The sequence below is a fragment of the Daktulosphaira vitifoliae genome, unplaced genomic scaffold (genome assembly GCF_025091365.1).
Source record: "Daktulosphaira vitifoliae isolate Bord-2020 unplaced genomic scaffold, ASM2509136v1 Scaffold_4, whole genome shotgun sequence".
Classification (NCBI taxonomy): domain Eukaryota; kingdom Metazoa; phylum Arthropoda; class Insecta; order Hemiptera; family Phylloxeridae; genus Daktulosphaira; species Daktulosphaira vitifoliae.
Genome location: NW_026099575.1, coordinates 4,305,089 through 4,328,718, shown reverse-complemented (window position 1 = coordinate 4,328,718; position 23,630 = coordinate 4,305,089). Strand labels below are relative to the sequence as shown.

General features: G+C 29.3%; 1 protein-coding gene and 1 long non-coding RNA gene across 9 annotated transcripts in view; one reads left to right on the top strand and one right to left on the bottom strand.

Moving 5' to 3' along the window:
* LOC126905599 (oxidation resistance protein 1) overlaps positions 1-23,630 on the bottom strand; it is a 91,224-nt gene that overhangs the window by 57,120 nt on the left and 10,474 nt on the right. Inside the window, exons 1-2 of one of the 5 annotated variants that reach the window (XM_050685458.1) lie at positions 13,177-13,465; positions 849-1,444 (exon numbers count right to left, since the gene is read on the bottom strand). The exons of 1 other annotated variant lie outside the window; for it this stretch is intronic. In XM_050685458.1, the coding sequence (XP_050541415.1) occupies positions 849-1,198 (350 nt within the window). In that variant the 5' untranslated portion in view covers positions 1,199-1,444; positions 13,177-13,465. Of the gene's footprint in view, positions 1-848; positions 1,445-13,176; positions 13,466-23,630 lie in introns of those variants that run through there. 3 more of the 5 variants (XM_050685459.1, XM_050685460.1, XM_050685461.1) reach the window with 3 other exon arrangements.
* LOC126905601 (uncharacterized) lies at positions 10,980-20,184 on the top strand. Of its 4 annotated transcripts, XR_007704049.1 has the most exons (4): positions 10,980-11,367; positions 11,455-11,735; positions 18,263-19,361; positions 19,878-20,184. It is a non-coding gene; the product is annotated as an uncharacterized LOC126905601 (long non-coding RNA). The 4 variants fall into 4 exon arrangements; XR_007704050.1 differs by lacking the exons at positions 10,980-11,367; positions 11,455-11,735 and adding an exon at positions 17,732-18,202 and having other exon boundaries at positions 19,826-20,182; XR_007704047.1 differs by lacking the exons at positions 10,980-11,367; positions 11,455-11,735 and adding an exon at positions 17,732-18,202 and having other exon boundaries at positions 19,878-20,180.

Sequence of the window (23,630 nt, the reverse complement as noted above, 5' to 3'; positions counted from 1 at the left end):
AAAAAAAAAAAAAAAAAAAAAAAAAAAAAAAAAAAAAAAAAAAACACATCATAGTAAAACCAATACCTTCTCAGCTTCGCATCGAAGCTAAAAAATAAGAGTTTTAATGTGAAAATGTTTGGTGACATCATAATAATGTAATATGTGTGAACATTATATAAATTGATCAAATATAAAATAAATTAGTTTAATCGAGTATTTTGTATATTTATCTGACTAATCATATCTAATTTTTCTAAAAAAAACCCAAATCTAATCATTTTTGTAAAAAATGATTGGGCGTTACATTGTATACATCATGTTTTTATTTTATTTTTACAAAACTCTATTATCGATAAGTACTGTACCGTAGTCAGTGGCTCATAACGACAAAATCGTATGACAGTGATCAAAATAATAACAACAAACGCCATCGAAATGGGATGATAAAAGATTATGCTAATATAAATAGTGAATTTAACAAAGTATATGTAAGTAATTGGATTTAAGTGCATTGTATTTTCGGCATTAAATGAAAATCGAATTAAATGGAGGAAGCACTCCGCGAGTAGAGGTCTACAGTATTGTTTAGTATTTAGAGTTTTAATAAAAAAATGAATTAAATGAATGGAAGACAAAGTGACAGTTTCATTTTCAAAAATTAAACCTTGTTTTGAAAAGTTATAAAGGGAAAATAATCACAGTCGCAAATATTAAATCACAAAAAAATGAAACGAATAAAAATAATATAATTAACTTTTTATGGAGATCCCTAATTTTTATACATAATTACAATAAGGAAAAAGTTATTTTTAAAAGCATTTTTTCTTAAAGATAAGATAATTATTGCTATATATTAAATTATTTACCGCGGCCAATTATCTGGTGTGAAGATGTTCCACCAACTGGGGCGTTTAGCTTTGTAAAAGTTGATCGGTAGGCCGCATTGGTCGGCATCGGGTATAGGCGACAAGACACTAAAACTTTTTCTTCGTTTTTTGTCTGAACGTCCTATGTGCCAAGACTTCCTGCGATTCCTACGCTTATCATCTAACGGTAATACAGGTGGTTTACCATAGCTATCATCGTCTTTAGTGCACTCCTCAACGTGTTCTTTCAGTATGGTCAGGTTACCGTTCCACTTCTTTTTTGGCGTGTCGTCCACATTATTGTTTGTGGACTCGGCGGCCGTTGCTGAAGATATGTACAGACCTTCCATATACTTTGATTTGTGAATGCAATGTACAGTATAAAAATTCAATGGAATTCAATTAAAATTCAGCAAACTGATGTCTTTCCACTGTCTTTGCACGCACAACGGACTACGGCCCGAAGTATACGCATCCAAACAGTTTCATAAACATCACTGAGACAATAAACTGTTGCACTTAAAAGTTTTTTGATCGGATTTGGAGGATAATTTAAAAAATTATCGAGAAAAAATGAAATTAAACTGCACTTTGATCTAAAAAAAAATGAAAATTAAATAATAATAAAAACACATAATGATTAAAATGGTGCGATAAGTAGTCCTGACGTTATTTTGTCGGTTGGTAGTATTAGACTAATTTTATTTGTTATGAAAGTGTTCAAGCTGCGAAAACGTTTAGCTTAAATAACGCACAGGCATTTTCAATGACATTTTGATTTTTCATAGTCACGGGTAATCAATATAAGAATTTAATACGCTTTGTTAATTACCAAACCCTCCCCGAGAAAGATTAGTGTTAATTACTATTAGTATGTAAAGCAAATAAATTATTAAGCGTTCGATGATTATCCGTGACGATAAGATTCTTGCAGTCATTATTCGTCTTAACGAGCACTAGATATACAAACGCCGAACACAAAGTTTCGTTTTTCTTTGAAACTATTTCACCACATGCGAATTATCGTTAATTAACTAGCCACAGCGCAATTTCAGTTCAATAATACATACCAAAACAAACCTAAACTAGTGTATCAAATTTTAGGTTCATCTATACGCTGTGTGCGTTGTATCTGAATAATATTCACAGTTGTCAAAACACAGTATGGGCTGCATACATAAGACAATTAAGTGCATTGAATAAATCAAATTTGCTTTTGTGCGCTGTGGCCATCAATGATTTTACTTAACGGCACTTCATTGCGTCGAGCGAATGAGTTGTTATAATGTTTACATTATAATTTATAATGTATATGTATGTGAATTGTAGTGTTTGTTTTGGAAGAATCGATCAAAGACACAATATTTTTTTTGTCTCAATGAGTGTGTCATTGCTAAGTATTTTGTTTGGGACTCAAAATAATAAAAAAAAAACTTTGGCCCTTGAGCCAAGCAAATAATCGGTCTAAGACTTTTATAATATGGTATTATGAACTCGTTTAGCTTTTCGAGAAGAGCTTAAGTCGCTGCAGAAAATAAAATATGAATACTAATTAGTTACATTCGTCCGATTAGTCCACAAAAACGCGTCGAAAATATCAGGTGAAATTTAATTCGAAAACTTTAATTATACCGTTTAATTAGGGCGAATTTTTTCAAATATTTTTTATTACCGTCATTTCTTCTCAAGTTCCATTAGAGAATCTTTTTCTGACAACCAAAAGGAAGGAACTTTCGGCCAGTATTTTGGCTGATGTCAAAAGTATTGATTTCCCTTACGACAAACTGTCGACATGGGAGGGATTCACAAAATTCAGATATGACTTAAACAATCACCTCAAAGGAATACTTCCGCAACGCCTAAGTGATGAGTATCTCAATAACGTACGGTCATCATGAAAAAGCATTTTGACCTATTCAGTGCCTGTATAAATGCTCACAATTTTTTTTTTTGTTTTTTCTTATTACACACTTCTGTCCGATTCAAGATTAATGGTTCCTGGCTACATGGCGGCAGCCGTATCGACGCGGAAACTACTTATGTCTCTTTTTTTTTTCTTTTGATGAATTGCCGTATAGCAAAACCGTCATAAAATGAGCACACGCGGGGTAAAAACGAGAAGCTTAGTTTTATTTTTGTAACTAGTTGTCACAATCTTGGACTGTGTTATCGAGAATTTTTTTTAAGTCAACAGTCATAATTTTTCAAATAAATGAACACGAATGAAATGAACAAATCTCAGTAAATCAACCATAGGACACGTATTGTGACTTACAGATCTATTTCGCAGAAACATTACATTCGACGAATCATTTATACGCAGTAACAATTAATATACATCAAAATTCCTACCAGATATTAAACCTTTAAGACACATTTCATAATTAAAGTTCTTATAAGTGTACTAGAGTTTTCGAGCAAAGAAGTGATTTGTTTTTATTTGGCATCACAAAAGTCTAAATATTTTTTCAGATGGTAAATTTTATTATTTTAATACAGTTTTATTAAATATTTAATATATTATAGAAAACGGTAGGACTTCCTTGTTATTGTTACGAATTATTATTATTACTGGCTACAAATTACGCAGACAGAAGACATTATCAAAAGTAGGTTAAATAAAAATATTCTGAGAAAACTACTGAAGTTTTTGTTACGCACAATGTTTAGATGCTACCCACGTCATTGAGTCGTCAACCCTCAATTACTAGATTATTAAAAAAAAACATATTTTTCAACTACTGTAATTAATACGACAACAACGTTGTGTATAAATATTGGTTACATATAAATAAAAAACAATTACTCGCAAAATAAATTCAATTTTCATTATTGAGGCACATTTATAATGAAAGAAAACTCATTTTTTATACTTTTTTTATAATTTGTACCCAGTTTTGACTATTTAATTTAAGTACTGGAATTGCAAAAGATGTACTTTCAGCAAGTTAAATAAGGTCAACAAACTTGAAATAAATTTGTTTAAACATCAAAAAATCAGTATTACTAGCTTCATAATTACAACAAACAAAAACGATTATTTCCCTCCTAACACATTCTTATAAATATTAAGTCGTAAATTAATAATTAGCAATAAAAAATTTACTAGATTTTTTATCGAAATTTTCATTTGCTTTCAGTATTCTTTGACTTCCGGTGGCAGTTTTAAGAGAAATGAAAAAAATATATATGAAACTACATAAAAAATATTGTAAATGTTTAAAACTAATACCCGATCTCCAATTTATAATCAAGGACGAATAACCACATAAAATAATTAATTGAAGTTGTATTTGTTCACATTTATAAAAAAAATTAAATTATTGCATGACAAATTCTATTTATTCTATTTTTATTGTCATAGTAAGCAAATTCATTATTTTAATGTATTTAAAAAACTAATAAAAAAAGTTTGGTAAGTCCAAAATATACGTTATACTAATCTTACAACTTCAAACTAGACTTATTTCAAAAAATACATCACAGTTACAATTAAGATCTTAATTGAAAATTCAATCGAATTTCAAATAATTTCAATCATAGACATATATTTAATTCATTAATACGGCTTTCAGTTTTTTTTAAGTAGCTTTTACCATTAGAAAGTTAAAGAATCATTAATTTGTCTATTTGACTTACTAAGTACAATTATTGAAATTTAAGTAAGCTTTATTATGTAAATATATTAACATAATTAACATGAGTAATAAATATATTATGATTAATTTTTATGCTCATTTCAATTCATCGGAATTATATTTTTAATTAGTTTATATGGTTTTATTCGCGTTCACTTAACAACAATTTTGCATAAATAATATTTTAGCGAATAATTAAAATTGTTTACATAAACTGTATTCATTTAGTAAGTGATCAACTACGTTAATGAGCTAATAACTTTGAGAATTCTAGATGCTTACTTAAAAGACATAGTGTTGATTTTTACATCGACTTATTGCGTAAGACATCTATAGAACATGATTATAATTTCAGAGTATATCTTATACAAAATCATCTAAAAAAGAAGTACTGATTGAAACACTCGAACGCTGTTCAATTACTGCTATAACAAAACTTTGAAAATCGTTTAAAGTTTTAAGGACCTTCGATTTATTTATTGACAAACACAGCATTTCAAACTTCTACACAACTTTTTAGATTTTTCGGCGCAAAGAAAAATTTTACTTGCTCATTTTGTTTTCCTTTTTGGCATTTTGGCCTATCTCCAGTTTTTACAAGAACGTTATTGTTCTTATTTGTAAACCTGTTGACCGCTATTTTTAGACAACATTAGAAAGTTCATAACTTTTATTTTTGTCATATTTTTAATTGTATCTAACTTATAAAAAGTCGACGTCGAGAAAAATAAAATTTAGTTCTATAACTTTCAAAGTTAAACTTTTTGCAAACTGTGTAAAAAACAAAAATTTATAGCAGTAAATAATGGTAATTATTCTTATTAAAAGAATAATTTGGTAATTGTGCGCTCAAGGATAAAATATTGGAAATGTTATATTTTGTAGACTTTGCGAAACTTTTGAAAAAACTTGTTCAAGTTTATTATTTTACATAACAATCTATGTTGTAGTAATATTAAACTAAGTTACTGATGGATCGGAAAAAGTACTGTAACAGATACTAAAGAAGTTGTACATTTTAATCTTTTGTGAAGGCAAATTGCTCGCAGCTAATTTCTATAGTGCTTACTATCTCCATAATCGTCGGCGATTTTATTCTTAGCTAAGTTTGTAACTTGTTATTAATATACATAACATTAAATTCTATTGTGTAAAGTTTACTGAGAAATTATACAACAGCGCAGTGATTTTCACAAGTTTGTAGACTGTAGTTATTACGAATCCTACAGGAATATCACATTATTTCAGAAGCACTTGAGAATTAGAATCTCTATCGAAACCCGATTTCGACGAACTTGTATGTAAACAAGCAACTGATTTATTGCCAATACAACATTCAGAATGCTCTATCATAAGACGGGCACTGAAAGGATAAAGAGCAATATTTGGTGATCGCAATGGCAAGAGAATTAATATTGTTCTAGCTAATTCACTGGCGACAAAATAATGATAAATATAATAAAATCGGTACACGAAATTTTTTTTAATATGGGATAACAATGTCCTGAAACGTGATATACAAAATAACTTCTTCTTCTGGTAATCACAGGTGTATATATACAGGGTGTTCAGTAAGTTAGGAAACAGTTAAATTGTTACAAACAATGAGTACAATGAAAATTCGTTTCCTTATTTACTGAACACCCTGTATAGCTAAATGGCTTATGAAATGTAAATTTTAATGGGAAAATTTGTGTAAAATGAACTCGAAGACCAAATTTAATTATTCAAATTTTGCTACTATAAAAGGTACAAAAATGTTTTAAAAATAAATATAATGATAAAATATGTCAACTTTTCTAGAATAATATGTTTGACCTTATTATAAACTTAAACACATCGAAAATATACAATTATGTGTTCAGCCACGTATATTTCAACAGGTCATGGAGCTGAGAATTTCAGTAAGAAACTTGCTATTAATTATGGAGTAGCCAGGTGAATAAGCTCATTCAAATGGTTAAGTACATTTACTAATTGCTTCTAAAGAACACCCATTTATCACATTATATCAAAGCACATGTACACTAATAAATTACTAAACGAACTGGTTGTTGATGACATGGAGTAAATGTTATTATGGCAAACAAACAGGAACGTCATTTATATATGAGCAACGAGTGTTGGTGGCATGTAAACACGGAAACGACATACTAAAATAGAGCTTCTCTATATATTGCCAAAGGGATGTGTGGATACTACGGTACTAAACTGTACAGTAGAATTTATGATTACTACACCTCTTGACCTAAAACCAACTTATGAGGACCATTAATCGATGAAATACTGGACAATATCTTCGACACGACAAAAATTCTTCGGGTAATTTTTATAATCAATAGTTTTTATATTTATGCGTATTGTTTAAAAACTAAAGAAGTGCGTAAGAAGAAATTCAATACATTTTTTAAAATATATCTCACACCAAATCTATGGGAGAAAGTTAAATTTGTTTTGGTTTTACCTGCGGGCATACAGAAACATTTTGACGAAAACGACCTTAAACAGTTTGGATCATTTTGATAAATATTTAAAAGAACGAATACAGGTTTTGCATTTGTCCATTATTGCGTCTATAGATAACCGATAGGACCTATCCAATTTTATTAGTTTATCAATGATGTATGATGCCTAAAATTGGTATATTGTTTTTAATGTATTCTGAGGTCGTTTTCCACTGTACAGAATATATTTTTCAGGTCAAGATTATTCCATCGGACAGAACGTATTTTTTTTCTATAGAAAATCAAAACAATTCATTACAATGCTGATTACATTTTAAAATAGATAAATCTTTTATTTTATAAATTCTGTGATAAGTATTTTTGGAGAACAACTTGAAATATTGTATTTAACATTTTTTTTTTTAATAGATACACTGATTTAACTTTAAGAAACTTTATCGTTAGTAAAACTAGAATTTCCTATAAAATATAACACATATAATTTCTGTTGAAATTTATTGCTCAACATTACGTGTTTTCAAAAACAAACGTACTTAAAAAAACTTTATTAAAAGTTCATTTAATTTCATTGTCAATATAAAACTTAGTGCGCTTTAATAGAAATATCGAAGTATTATTTATATAAACAGTGACACCTTCAATTTTTTTAAACGCATTCTTTGTGCCTCTCGGGGTGTGGGTTATCAAGTACAATCGACTAATAGCATGACGATAATGAATAAAGTTAATGATGAACGTAAATACTAGTGAATTACTGAACTTTTGCCGGTAGATTCTATTCGGGTCAGATCGATACAAAGAGCAAAATCGTGAAATTCGTGTATGGTTTTTGTACGCGTAAACAACGCAGCCTTTTAACGAGTCGAAAGACTAATAAAAAACATGATGTAGAATCATGCACACAAAACACTAGGAAACGGGCGATAAACTGTGCATTTTCCCTACTGGCAGATTAGGATGAAGAAGAGAGGACGGAGTAGGGCAGTGGAATGAATATAAAGGGTACAAACGGGACCGGCGGAAGTGTCGGTCTTTTGTAATTGTGTTACACTGCGTTGTTGGATTGTTGTTTCTTTTTTTGCTTACTTGAATGCGTTGGAAATATAGTGTTTAAAATTGTGCGATATTAAAATATAAAGTTCAGTAAAACTGTCAAACTCGAATCATTCCGATAAGATCGCATGTAATAAGAGAGGAAGTAATAAACTATTCAAAGTTGTGTGTATTTATGGTCGTTGCAAAACTACTATCAAAGAAATATTACAATAACAACAATTATATTAAATATACAAGGTCACCGTACAAAAACCTAACCCGTGTGTTATGCATTACTATAAAAATAAAACAATGACTTCATAAACAAACTTAAGACTTAAGGTAGTGTCGCGTGATCAAGTAAACTAATGATTTTGAATCATTCGTCGATATAACTGAAACAGATGTCTATCTTCACTGAACTGTAAAATTTCAAAATTGTTTCCTGTACAAATTAAATATTAATAGCTAATATTTTAAATTAACTAATTTAGTACATAAATAAATTGAATAAATGTCCTTAATATGTCTATAGCTATATATTTAAAATTAATAAATGAAATAATGTTGCCTATGGCGAACTAGCATAAGAACAATATGGTAATGATTCCAAATGACGAATAATTCGGCAATTAAAATTTGAATACTCTTGTTCAAGATTGACACATCATAATTACTCGTTAATCGAGGTAGTCAATCTAAATATTATCGTGATTAACCTTTACACTAAATAGACGGAAATCGGATGTAAAAAAATTAGTTTCAAGTACAACCAAGTGGAAGTATCCTTCTTAATAAATTGAGTTTTGAAATACTTTTTGATTGTACAGTTTGCTTTCTATTGTACTTTTGTCATTGGTGTTACATTATTGTACGAAAAAACTTGAGATATTTTATATTTTCCAACCGTCGAAACGCCAACGACATGAATCCAAACTGACAGGAAGACTCGAGTTTAGAGCGTCCCACGGGAATAAAAACCCATTGAAATAGGTCATTCGCGCTGTACAACGTTATTATATAATATAATAATATATGGAATCTTTTTTTCTCGATAATTTTTTTTTCCATTGCCGTTATGTGTTCACGCCCCAATCAATTGGTTTTATATCGAAAAAAAAATTGACAATTTTGCGAAAACAACGGAAATTGTATGAATTATAAAAAATATGTACACAAACTGCAATACTTCAATTAAAATGATAACAATTAGAGTATATAAAAAGCTGCATAAAGTGTTGTCTTGATATCAATCTAGTTACACGCTACTCATTAATTTACCTTAGATAATATTAATGCGGAAAAATGAATCGATCAAAGATTTATGTGCCTGTTTTTAACATAAGTCAGCTAATAATAAAAATACATTTACATAAATTTTAAACTATGTTGTACCTACATTTTATCACATCTAAACTGGTATCATTACAATTAATGAGTTTAGTTCTTGTACACATTATATAGGAAAAGGCGTATCGCGATAACATCATTATATTTTAAGCCTTTATCTCTTCCTTAATAAAATTAACGTATTATATTTTTAAAATCGAGTCACCTTGACGGCCCACATTACGATTTTGTTAAGCATGACAAGTACCACAGGATATAACTCAAGGATAGTACAATAAGATTCTATAAGGAATTTCAGTCTACTACAAATTAGGCGGTATTCATTTTACTGTCATGAAGTCTTAGTGATATAAAATCTTAAACGGAAATTATTTTTCATTAAAATTAAGCAAAAAAATAAAAATTTCTAAGCCAACTAAAAAACAAAATACTCGTGGTTACTAAACCGTCAAATAAGTTAACATTTATTTCTCTTTTATAAACTTAAACTTGGCTTAGCAGTTTTAATTAAAAACACTAAGATTATTTAAAACACGAGAAGCAACTCAACAATAAGAATAAAACGACAAGAAAATATTCCGATTTTACTATAATTGTTATATTGTACGCGTTTGATTGGTTCCAACCAATTATAAATTATAATTTATTAATTAAACCTGAATAAACAGAACTCAGAGTCTATTCATAAAATACATGAAAAATGTATTGACTGCGACAGTAAAAAAATAAATTGCTAGAATCGATTTTATAAATATAAATATCATACCAGAAATAATTATTTATGTTGTCCGTGTACTAAATAAATTTTTAGAATATTATTTCATCTGAGATATTATCACAATAAACTTGACAATACTTTTTCCAAATAAGTATTCTACGTTTGGACTTAAATGACTCGTGATAAATAATTTATCAAGATTTTCCAATTTAGGTAACCGTGCAAATTCTTGCGCGTAAAAAATCATTTGTATTCAAGTATAACGTTCACCCGGTAAATACATATCATTAGTATTACTGTACTATCATATACTCATAATATATTTTGTGAGCCGATAAAAAAAAATACACCACGTTAGATTTCGACACACTTTCTCGGTATTATTACATCTGCTGGTAATATATTCAATTTGTATTAAATTACTAATTTCTATAAATTATTATGGTAACGTTTTTTCAATTGTAGAGGTCATATAGACAACCGATGTATTTGTTCGCACAGATATAGGCGAAACTTAATTAATATTGAAATGTGCCAAGTAGCGGCGGATTAATAGATTATCGTAACACAATGTAATTAAAAATGTTTAATTAAAAAAACTTTTCCATTTTGTGTGTCACGTGTTAACGATAGGAAAATTAAACATTGCAGAAAGTTAAACAAAAAGAATTCGAGAAAAATCCAATACTTTTACTTGGTTTATTTTTATCTCTATTTTATCAGACAGATAACTAAAAAAATATAAAAATGTAACAAATTACAGTTATCTTTGTTTTTTGATAACCTCTATGAAAATATCGATTTGGCATATTTACTGAAAGTATTTCCAACGATAATAATCTTAGGCTATTGCATTATCAGAACGACCGTGGTCACCAAAGATCATTGCCAATGACATATTTTTTTGCGTGCAAATAAACTACGATAATATATATTACAACGGATAGTTTTCATATCGTGTGTTGGATGATTTCATCATAAATTCGTAGAGATTTTAAGTAACAGTATGCGTAGAAACGAAAATCCCATAACGGATCGGTTGGTATTCTCAGAGAGTGCTGCTAATAAAAAATAGAATAAATCGTTCGTACGCCGAATTTTCGGAATAAGTGTAAAACTGAATATAATCGACCGTTTGAACTTGGACGTAAAATCAAAACTAACGGATCGCGATGAGTCTGTTCCAAGACGTTCAGCCATTACCTAAAAGTAATGGGTAACACTAAACGCTGCGTGAAGTCGAGGGAATCACATCCGGATTTCTCCATCGTTGAGTCATTTGAATAATGTGCCGGCTGATCAATGAGCAACGTGTAATTAACGTTATAAAATTGTTATTGTTATTAATTTAAGTATCGTGCTGACGTGTAATCAATTCTCATAATTTCATTATGTTTCAGACCGATGGAATGATCACGATAAATTTTAAATGGCTGTTGCAAAACCGAATTTCATAACGGGTAACGTTAGCGCGTTAAATTTCTTCTTCTCCGACCAATTATACCAAACGAAAGCATCGTGTCCGGCAGAAGACAAGTGAAAGCTCGACCTTGAAACAGTCGCATATCTTCGCGACCAAGTAATACAATAAAAGATAATTAGTACAACTACACTCGCACGTCTTGTCAAAAATGCAAATATTATACGTTATTCTTTCTGTTTGCACTCTTTCTGTTCACGCGTAAGTAAGAAAAACATTCTTAAAAAAATGCGTTTGTCGATATAAAGAAAATACTCCGTGAACACGATTATACTATCAATAAAGTGTGTAAATATAATAATAATATAAAATTCTATTATTATACTATTATTGGTCGAAAACGTGTCAAATCAATATTCTGTTCAAATATTTTTGCATGCGATGAATATTCGTATTTGAAAAGCTAATTCGTTTGGAGATTTTCCGACCACTTATTTTAACGTAGAGTGGTTATCGCGAATACAATTGGTGCAATCTTAAAAAATAAATATTCGCTTTAGTATCCAAAACCGAAATCGAGTGGATAGCAGCAGCAGATACGAACTAGTTTCGACCATTATCACAGAAATACATTTTTTTAGTTTCGAAATCGTTCAGTTGCACAGTCCGACCACTTCCATATACTTTCCCTTCAGTGGCACGTATACCATGTGTGCGTGTGTAGATATAAATGCATGAGATTCGTCGCGTATACTTAACGCAAAAATGGGCAGGGAAAAACAATTTTGGTCAGAAAAGGTAAACGTTATTCATAACGTGATAATTATGACGTTTAAGACGAAAAATGTAATTAAAAAAACATAAAATATCGTTAGAAATTCTATTACTGGTAAAACAAAAATAATTTTTTTTTCAAACGTTGTATTTAAAAAATCCTATGTAAAAAAAATTAGTCACTCGCTCTTTTTTAAACTGGTCGTGATAGTGAATTATGTTTCGAAACCTTTTAATGTAAAACGTAGTAACGCTATTACGTCAAATGAAAAATTTGAATGACATTATCACATTTTAAACAAAAAAATGTACAACGTTTAAATGATGAATAACGTTAAAATCAATTATAGGATAACGTTGTTAACTATTTAAAAACGTTCAAGGAAAAAAAATTCAATCAAAAATAAAAAGGTTTTAGTAAAATCAAAACGATTTTATTAATAAAGTTGGTACGATTCACTGTATTATCTTACCCCGACTACATTTTTGTGTAAAAACTTTGTTTTCATTGATATTATTACACATAATAGATTTCAGCCGGTATTTTCCACTGATTACAAACAAAATATTAAGACTTAGTACTTGGATATAAACCGGCTTATCCTCTAGAAAATTTATCTATTTCATCTATGTAGTCTTGTGATTATTACTTTTGTAATGACTACCATTACTAACTGTGACGACACTGCCGATAGTATCACCTACGCCACTGCCACAACAGAGAGTTCAACGACAACAATATAAAAACAAAAAAAAAAAAATTACTAATTCATACTCGGTACAGCGAAATAGTACTTTTTACAAGTCAATATGGCTTCCACGCAGTTTACAGCCCAACACATTAAACACAAGAACATTTATTAATCGCACCATTTTTTTTTTTTTTAATAAAACAAATTTCAGTTAAAAATAATATTTAAAGACCTACCTCGAAAATAATTATTCTATAACTTCATTATATATATATATATTTTTGGCGATAAACGAAGAAAAATATATTTATAAGTTCCGTTTTCACAATGAACGCAACTACGTGTTTCACAACTTGTGATAACAATGTATTAAATCCAATATTTGTCACTTTGATAAATTCAATAAACACACAATCGCGAACTCATTCGGCACTTAATTTGGTTTACAAACAAACTCGCGGTATTTTTTGTATAACGAGAGAACGCGCGTGGCGAACGGACCGACTGCGACTACTGTCCGTTTATCGGATACCACCGCGGCAGTCGTGTAGCTGCGACCGGTTCGAAGTCATCGCCGCCACCTCGACTGTATAGATGAGAGAGCCGACCGACCTGACGACCACTCGATCGCCGCACTCGGTGGTTGCCAGACACGTGCCATGGGCCCAAAACCTGAATGAATTACACTGTCATAAAAACAATAATAATTACGGTGTCTCGTACTAGACGTGCTCACAAAATAAAAAACGCACACAAATAAATGTAAACCAACAAATCAATGTCGAAAAACCAACGTTAATTTAAGTGAAAGTTGCGACGCATCCGTACAATTGAGATCGTAAGTCACTGAAGAAACAATAAACATTTGACAGTTTTATTTACTCTACCAGACGCTTCTTTAAATATAAATCAATGAAAGTAATTGAAAACATACTTATTTTACCATACGTAACACGCATTTTCCCCAATTACTTACGTTTTTTAATAAAATTAAACATCAACTTGAATTTCATTCTCTTAGAAGATACTATTGCGCAAAAAGTATTGGTAAATGCGAATTAACATTTCAAATTATATTATGATTAGCGAAGTATAAAAATTCTATAAAATACCTTGGAAATTAAATACAATTGAGTAAATTTTTTCATCAATTCCTCGAATGACTTCAAATCGAGTTCTATCGTATGGCCAACCAGTTAAACTTTATGGAGATGTTATGTATTAGATTACAATAAAATGAATTACACGGATCGTGTATCCGGTAGATATCAACACGTTTAAGGATCACGTTACGAATTGTGTTTACGAATTTGACGTACGTGTAAATATGAGCTCTGTATTGCTAAAATACGTGTATTGATATACAATAATAGAAATATGACCTTGAGGCGAAAAAAATATACAAAACCCATAAATTATATTATCCGCTTTAACCACGTTTTTAGTGTGAAAATCGGCGTTCCAGTAGAAAGCGAAAATTATTCAACGCCGCTGGGACTCGTCCAACTGCCCGTTGAGTTGAGTGCTCTACAATTAGGTTTTTTATTAGTATTTATCACCCATTTAATGTTATACGGCCTGATTATCGCAGCGATTTAGGGATTGAACAGTAGTTTCTATTGCGTTTTAAATAAATTAAAACTTGTATATTGAAGTAAATAATCAACATAATTTTATTATGGTTAAAAAATATCTGTAAGCTATATAGTACACAGTAATTGAAAATTAGTAAGTACAAAAACCTAGTCAACATCTCACAATACAATAATAAATGTGTTTAATAGAAACCAATGTGTACATATTAATTTGTTATGTATGACTTGTTGAATAAATCATGTGAAATAGCAGTAATTAATTATTATTTTAAACCGTTGTTGAAATATGATACATAATAATATTATAAGGTAAACATAAATTCAACTATGTTTTTGTATCGTGTTAAATTACACAATATGTGTAAATCGAATAGCACTGATGACATTTGATATTATATTTTTTCAATGTTGATTACTCTCACGTGAGAGATAGGATTTTACAAAATATTTATTTCAAGAAAATGTAATTGATTACAATTAACAAATAGAACATTTGAATAGCCTTTGTTCATTAAGATAAATAAAGTTTCAAATAAGTTATGTAGAAATTAAGCAGTTAAAAATACAAAAGCTGATACTTAAAAAGCTCTTGGGTTTTTATCTCTTGATTTTTCTACTCCAAATGTTAAAGTTTAACACTTGAGTTAGATTAACAAGAGTTATTATAGGTTAGCGTTTTTTCTTATAATTTTGGGGTGCATTGCTCTCACGCCCTACTTTTTTCCGTGTCTGAAATTAGACTTAATATTTGTTGATGTCGTGTTGCGATTCAGCTTGACGTCTAAACGCGAATCACAACATAGTAGTTAAGGCGACGTAAGCGATCTTAAAGTAATGCATAGCGACAGTTTTACAATTGTTTGGATTATGTCGATGGAAATTTCTGAAGCAAAATTCTACATTTTTCTGAACGATAAAAATACCATGTTGTTAAAAAGCTTTTAAGGGGTACCTTTAAAGTTACTAATGTGACTCCCTAGAATTTGTCCTTCTCTCATAATATTTAACCAACATGTCTTTTAATAATTTGCGGATAGGTATGTAAACAAAATTTCAACAACTTAAAACTAAAAGTGTATTCATCAGTAAGGAAATCATTACAATGTATTCTACGTGGATGTCAAAACGCCGTCATTCAGTAAAATAAAATGTAACAATAGCAATGCAGCTTAGTGTTATATGGACTAATGGCAGCTATTAGGTCGTATTATTACATATAACATCAAGTTTTCCGAAAAAGAGATTAAATGAGAAAATACCTCATTGAAAACTTACTCTTATTACACACTTAAAAGCATGTACATTTTCCAATGTTTAAAAGTTCTATTATTTATCTAGATAATCGACTTGTTTATTGGCAGTAATTTTTATGTATTCATCATTGTTATTATATTCATAATGTTATTTCATATAACGTAGTTCGCAGCACTTATAGATATTCTTTCAAGGTAACATGCACTGTTTTAATTTAAATAAAACCATATATATATATTTAATTCATCTTTCTTTGATAACCTTCATTTTTCATAATTAAAAATATACACTACACTATTATATTATTAGTCAGTGGATATTATTGTGAAAAACAATGGATGTAATCAGAGTTATATTCGAGTCGAACACCTAAAATCATAAATAGATTATAAAATATCCATTAATTTTTAAATGCTTTTTAAGGCGAGATAGAATGATTTAGAACGTATTTGTTTTAACGCTGATGCAAAATGAATGGTAATAATATTATGTATAAAAACATTTTAATAAATTACTGAGAATTGGAGGCGCATCTTTGATGCCATGAAAACGAGCTGATTATGAACTTTATAAAAATAAAATAATTAAAAGAAAGTAATAAGCAATATAGTGTAAAAACTTTTTTTAAGCCTTTTGTTATTCGTAAGAAATTTCAAAATATTTAATAACGGCACTTTTATTATAGCAAATATTCTTTGCAAATAAAGTTGATACAGTAGCGATATTTATAAAAGAAAAATTTATTATGTGCGCACATAATGATTACAGCTTGACGAAAAAATAAATATTTACCAGAATATCAAACGTATTGTCAATTGTGTGTTAATGATGGCCATTTGTTTTGTTATCACATATTAGTTGGTGGTGTAGATTTAAAAATGAAGACGATACGGTGTTTTTATCTCTATTAATGCCAAACCATTAGATTCGCCCATTTCATTGAGTAACCCTTCTATAATGTAGTGCAGTCTTTTTAAGTTTCACAAACACTACAGGCAACCCCATTCTTCAAAAGCAGATTGTATCTTTGGGAAACAAAACGGTTATACCTAGGTGACAGATCATTTATATCATAGAAATAGATGAGATAAAAAAATCCATAAAGTGTACAACAAGCGAGAATAGAAATGTTAAAAAATCGGCAAGGGGCATTGTATGTATTATTGAGAGCTTCTAGATAAGTGGTAATAATGTATCATATAGTGACTAGGGAGTTTCCTATGGTGATCACGTATCTATAGTAAACGGTAACGTGGGACTTTTATTCTTTGTCAGCTCAAAAACTTTAGAAATTTAACGAATAAATTGCGTGGTAAACCACCTATATTTACATAGTATATACTAGGTAATATGTATTATTATTAAAACTACTAAGTAATTTTGTCTTTGTGCAGTCTATAACTTTTTCATTATTACAGAATATAATACAACATTCGAGAAACGCGACTGAAAAATTCTAAAAACAGAAACTTTTATTAAATGGGGTTTTCAATGAAATTTTAGAATAAATAATTTTAACAAAAAATTATTTTCTTTAAACAATGCGACGAGAAAATTGGAAAATTCACTAACTTATGCTAAGTTACTTAAACTTCATTTGATATGTATAATGTATATAGTGTACACATATAGTGGAAACTTTGTGTGTTGTCGACTACAGCATAGAAGAATGTAAAACACTATGAAACATTGATCCTGCAACGTTTAAGCATTACTTGGCTTATAATTAACTCACAGTAATTCTTAACAACTAATGGAACAATCCAACCAAAAATTAAAACATTTCATGTACATTTTTCTTGGAATAAAACTAATTGAATTCGCCAAATATAATATTTTAGCTTATAAGCCAACTTTTAACAGCTATACTTTTCAATTAATATTGTTTATTTAAATAATAGTTTTTTTTGCGTCAAAATCAAAATAGTCTTTTCGATAAAAAAAATACTGCATTAAATCGTTATCAAGTTATACTATTTAAAAAATATTGTCCATTAAATTACTATCGAATACATACTTGTACTTGAGTACGAATCTACTTAAACTCAACGAAAAAGTACTTTAAATGAAAGTAGTGGTTTTAGATCTTAATGGCTTAGCGAGTTCATAGTCGTGGTATTCAGGATAATTAACATAGTTTATCTTTAAATTTTTATCTATTATTATACCTAGCAAGCATATAATCATTAAAAGATGCGTGTGTGTGTGTTATATACTACTGCTTTCTAAGTGATCACATGGTAGATAAAACGTCAACAAGACAGTACATTAACTATAGTCATAACTTAAAAGCTCACATCAGTCTTATTTACATATTTGTTGGTAGATAATACATTAGTGTCAACTTTAAAAACGCACCAATTGTGATATGGCGATATTCGAGTAAAATTCGGTACTCTAAACAAACAGACAGGTTTTATTTTAGTTCGTGGTATTTTTTGAACATTTTATTGATAAATTATTTTTTTGGTAGATTTTTCAACTAGAAATGGTCGCTGAAAATATTGGAAGTTTAAGCATAAAGCGAAAAGTCTCAGTTTACATTCGAAATGCGTATAAGACGAAATAGAAGGGGACCAAAAGTCAACAGCTAGCGATTTCACCTTCAATAACTCAAGAAAATTCGTCAAGTGCCAATTAAGGATGCGCAAAGTGGAAATCCGACGACACGGTTGTTTACCGAGCATCATTGCCTGTCTATATCCCGTTCGAATTACAATCTGTAGACGAGTAAAACGCTGTTTTTTGTGCGATTACAATCGCCAGTTAATCCTTTACAAGCTACATGTAATCCTCGAGCGAAAATTTGACTTCACTGTCTGAGAAACGTATTCGTGCCCATTCAAGCTCAAGATCTATTATCCTTACTGCTATTTACACTGAATACTTAAAGAATATTAAATGTTTTGCTTGTCATTTTACGGTGTTATTATTTTAAGTACATTTTCAATTTCCGAGAAATTATAAACCGTGTATTTTTCAGAAGGGTCACATAAACAAAATCTCATAATATATTAATGTTGTAAATTACTCATTTAAAAATGCTGTAAATCGATAGAGTCCTCATATGGGACTATAGGACTTAAGAAACGCTATACTCGTTACGATTTGCATACGATTCATCAAAATTATAGAATACATTTATTAGTTGAGGTGATAATTACGCACGACAATGAAAAAAGTGTTATATTGGATTGTTTTTGTTTTAGTACCCAATTAGTTTCAACCAAAAGTTAACAACTGTTACCAAAAACAAATTAATGTTAGTTTTAACTAAAATGCAAAATACTCACGTTTGTATTTAGTGTTTTCCAATAATGAGACGATATGGAGCTTTGTGTGAAATCCCATAAGTACGCACTATTTCTGTCAAGTCCGATTGTCTGTGTTTGCTCGACTAATTCAAGCCTAATTGATTGTAATCTATCTCCGGTAAATGTGAATCTGATCCCGTACACAAACAAATGCATGTACAATAGTAGCGCATAACCTTCAGACAAAGTCCGACGTGAATGTTACAAATATGGTTGTTTGTCGCCAAACTTGAAGACCTTTGGTAGGATATCATACAGGTAAAAAAATGTTGTAGCTTCAATCATTGTAGTTAATTAAACGTAATCGCTAATAAGCGGTACTTAATTTATATTTATATATTACTATATGGATAGTGACAAGGTTTTTTTTGTTATATACCTCATCAGTTAATAACAATAATTGCACAAACACAATCTAACGACTTGGTATCCGGTACGCTTATTATAGTGTCGACACATCAATCAATATATTTTGTATTTTATCATCGCAGTATTTTCTAACAACTATCGTGTCAGGGTGGAAGTTACGGGTGCAATATTTTACCATAGTACATGCTTATACAGTGGAAATTAGATAACTACAACAATGTAATTTTTTTCTTTCATTTTACCTATTGTTTCAAGATGAGAAATTTCTACAATTTGTAACGTACTGTAAATAATGTGCACTATTTTCTTAGTGTATTTTTTTTGTAGCTAACCATATTGGTTATGATTTTTAGGGTAATTTCATAGGGATAGAAAAATAGTGAGTTTTTTGTTTTGATGTTTCAGTAGAGCATGATAGGTCAGTCATAATTCACAGAACAAAATATTTTATTCAAGAACACCATACTAAGGCATGAAGCTTGCAAAATATAAAAAGTCCGTGGGTATCAAATGCACTTTATATGAATAAAACTTCTACAAAGCAAAAAAAACGAAACATTCGTTGTGATATTGAATATTGTTGTTACGAAAATAAATTTCTATTAGAATTAAATTATGTTTTAAATTTGGTGTTGCATTAATTCATTCGAATACTGACATATATTCAAATGTTCTTACTAAAAGTATAAGTATTGTAATAAATTTTACAAAAAAAAATATATACAGATAAATAAAAAAAAAATTTAATTTATTGGATTTAAACATTTAGGCTACACCCGAGGAACGCTTAAATAAAAGAAATTTAATTCTTTCAGCTTAAACAAATATAGGATACTTATTACATATTTAACAGTATTGAACTCAATGATATACCTTAATATTTTTTTAATTAGAATGTATTTTTTAATACCGTTAAATGGACCAACTCGGAGCGGTGGTTAAACTTAAGGCAGTTACATATTTATTATTATTTTAGCCTTATTAATCTACAGCACTAGTAAAATGTTTATTTAGAAAGACGAAACAATTCTTGATAATAATTAAATAATGTACTTTGTAAAAGCAACTTAACTGATCCGCGCCAAGTTGACCATTTGATAGCAATGGTTGGCCTTTAATAATATTTCGAACTAGTCCCAAAAAATAATTGAAAGAAGGTAATAAGCTACGACTACATTAAAAAATTTTTTATAAATTTTTTTGTCGCAAAAAAAAAATCATTTTTTATTATAAAATCAATAGCCTAAACAATTTTGTTGTCTTTAGAAAAAAAATAATGTTTTGTAAGTTTATACAAGAAAAACTTTTTAAATAACCTAAGGATGTTTTTATATGGCTTGATATTTTCTATGCAACTTTACCGAGTTATTCAACGGAACTGTTTTAAAATAAATGAAAGTTTTCGGGGGTCGAATCAATAATAATGTAATTATTTTTTTTTATAAATTTTCATAAATATTTTACGAGTGCGAAATATTTTTCCTACTAAATTCAATAGACGATAAAAGTGTATTTTCATCAGTTATCGAAGACTAGTAAAGCTTCTTTCTTACTACTAGTCTATTTACAGATAAAGTTGAACAAGTAAATATTGTCGAAAGACAGAAGGAAATTGATATTATTAAACTTTTATGGATTTCAAATAATAAGATGTGAAATTACGGTGTGTTGCATTCTGCTTATTAAATGATAATATTAAAAAAACAAATCGTTCTTTTTTTGTTTGATGTTAAATAAATGAAAAAAAAAACATAAATCAAAAGTATACTGCGTATATATTGTGATATATTAAATAATAACGGTTTGAAAAGTATACAGTTATTTGTGTACGAGTTGCCATCACGTTATACTGCGCACGGACTATATACAATTATATCTTTTCTTTACCACAATACGCCAAAAACTGACAAAATATCAAAGCAAATATTTATTTAAATTGCGATCCCAAAGCAAAATTTTTATTATTACACAACACTAAAAACAAAATTATTCATAGTCAAGAAGGAATAAATGGCATTTAAAATTGCATAAGTTGTTTTCAACTCGGTGTTAATGTTTTTTTTTTTATTTTGTTATGGTACGCTTAGATAAAAAGTCTTTAAATGACGTTAATTAAATTTAACGACTTGACTTGAATACTAATACAAATATTATCATAAGAAAACTGATAAAACCATTGACATATTTATTTTTTAGACAATCATCAATCTTTTGGCGATTCAAAAGCATTTAAACAATTCATACCGTGTTAAAAACATTCTCTTTCTGGTGAATTTGACACTTTTCAACGAGATTTAATAAAAACTAATAAATGTGAACCGATATTTATATGGTCATCGCATCAAACAAAATTCACCAAAAACACAATGTGCGTGTAAAATTTCAATGCGAATACACTGAAAGGCGATTGTGGACAAAAAGAAACGTTTCGCTTTGTGACCTTTCGGTGACATTTCGATTGATAATAAAATTTTATTACAGTCATTCTCAAGCTCACAATGTGGTGTCGCGTTTGTAGGGACAAATATATAATATTACATTGTGAGAATTGTACGGCCGATACGAGTTGGGATTTGTTGAACGAACTTGCCAGCGTTATTATCTCTCCGGTCAATGTGCACTATATACTGACAGAAGGAACTAAAATTGTCCCCAGCGGTTTTTTTACTGCCACGATCACATTACCCAAGGAGTCAACAAGTAAACAAGTTTGTGTCTGTGTGGGTCTATGGGTCTTAATAGTCAATCTTGATTTAGAATCTTATACAAAAAATAATACCTACGCACAATACTTAAAAAATGTATGTAGAAGTAAGATAAAATTTACTTTTTCAAGTCGAAATAACCAAAACTAAAATGTTTAATAAAAATATTAAAAATTAAAAAAAAAAAAAACATAGATCTGCAATTTTATTTTAAATACAGAAAAAAAGTCATTACAATATAAGTTGTAAATGTGTTGGCATTTTTGTCGTAAATATATAAGTATATAATAAATTCAAATTATTAGTTTTGCAAATATATTTCTTCATTTCAAAACCACTTCAATAGTTTTTTTTTATTTGCCAGTACAAGAAATAGCAAAAATATTAAGAAGTGAAATTGGTATTTTAATATATTTTCGTACTTGATCCTGCAATAAATATATCTTCAAAATTTTTTAAATTTCAGATATATGAACTCGTATTTACATAAATCTCAAATAATCTATATTGGATCAGAAAGCCTTCAATTATTGGAAGACTGTATTTAATAATAGAGGTATTTGCTTTTGAACCATAATGTCCCGACATTCTTTGATCTGCTCAATATTTATGTATTTTGTTTGATAAACTAGATATTTATTTAAATAAAATTCGTTGAGTTTATAATTTCATAAAATATTTTCACTAGAGAGAATGACGTTTGTACTTTTTTTTAAAATAAAAATTGTTGTTGCCATGTACTTTTCTAAAAATGTTCTACAAAAATTGAAAATCATGCACCGCATACTAAATAAGCATGATTTGTAACCAAAAAAAAGCAAAATATGAATAATTATTTCAGATTGATACCAAACCGCGGCTTAAAAATGTTTAACCCGATCCCGTATAGGAAGTTGATATTTGTAGTCATTTTAACGTCACGTAATTTGAGTTTTTGTGCATGAGATCAAAAAATGTATGCGAAAATATAATAATAATAATAAAGCGATTAACTGAATTAAGGCAGCACACTAAATGAATGCAATACTACATTTAAAAAAAATAAAAATCTATAAATCGACTAATCAAGTAATACACTTATCTACTTCGAGTAGATGTAGACTTAAAAGTAAGATAATAACGTATTTTTTTCAAAAGCGTTGAGAATATATCTAAAAGTCATAAATAAAAATCACGTGTCACGCAGAGTCGGTATGTGGGTGTGCGTGTGTCGATTCGCGGTGGCGATTTTCTTTGAGAGTTCGAATAAAAACAACAAATTTCTTGCATGATTTATAGTTTCCACTTCCTTTTCGTAGTAGAAGAAAACAATCTGTTACGAAATAATTTATTTTTTCCACCTCACTCGTAGTATTTCCATGCAACGGGCGGAAGCTTACTATAATCAGCCCAAGTCTTTTACTATCTATGCAACTGTACAGGATGTCCGGACACCCTCGTTCTGTGTACCGTT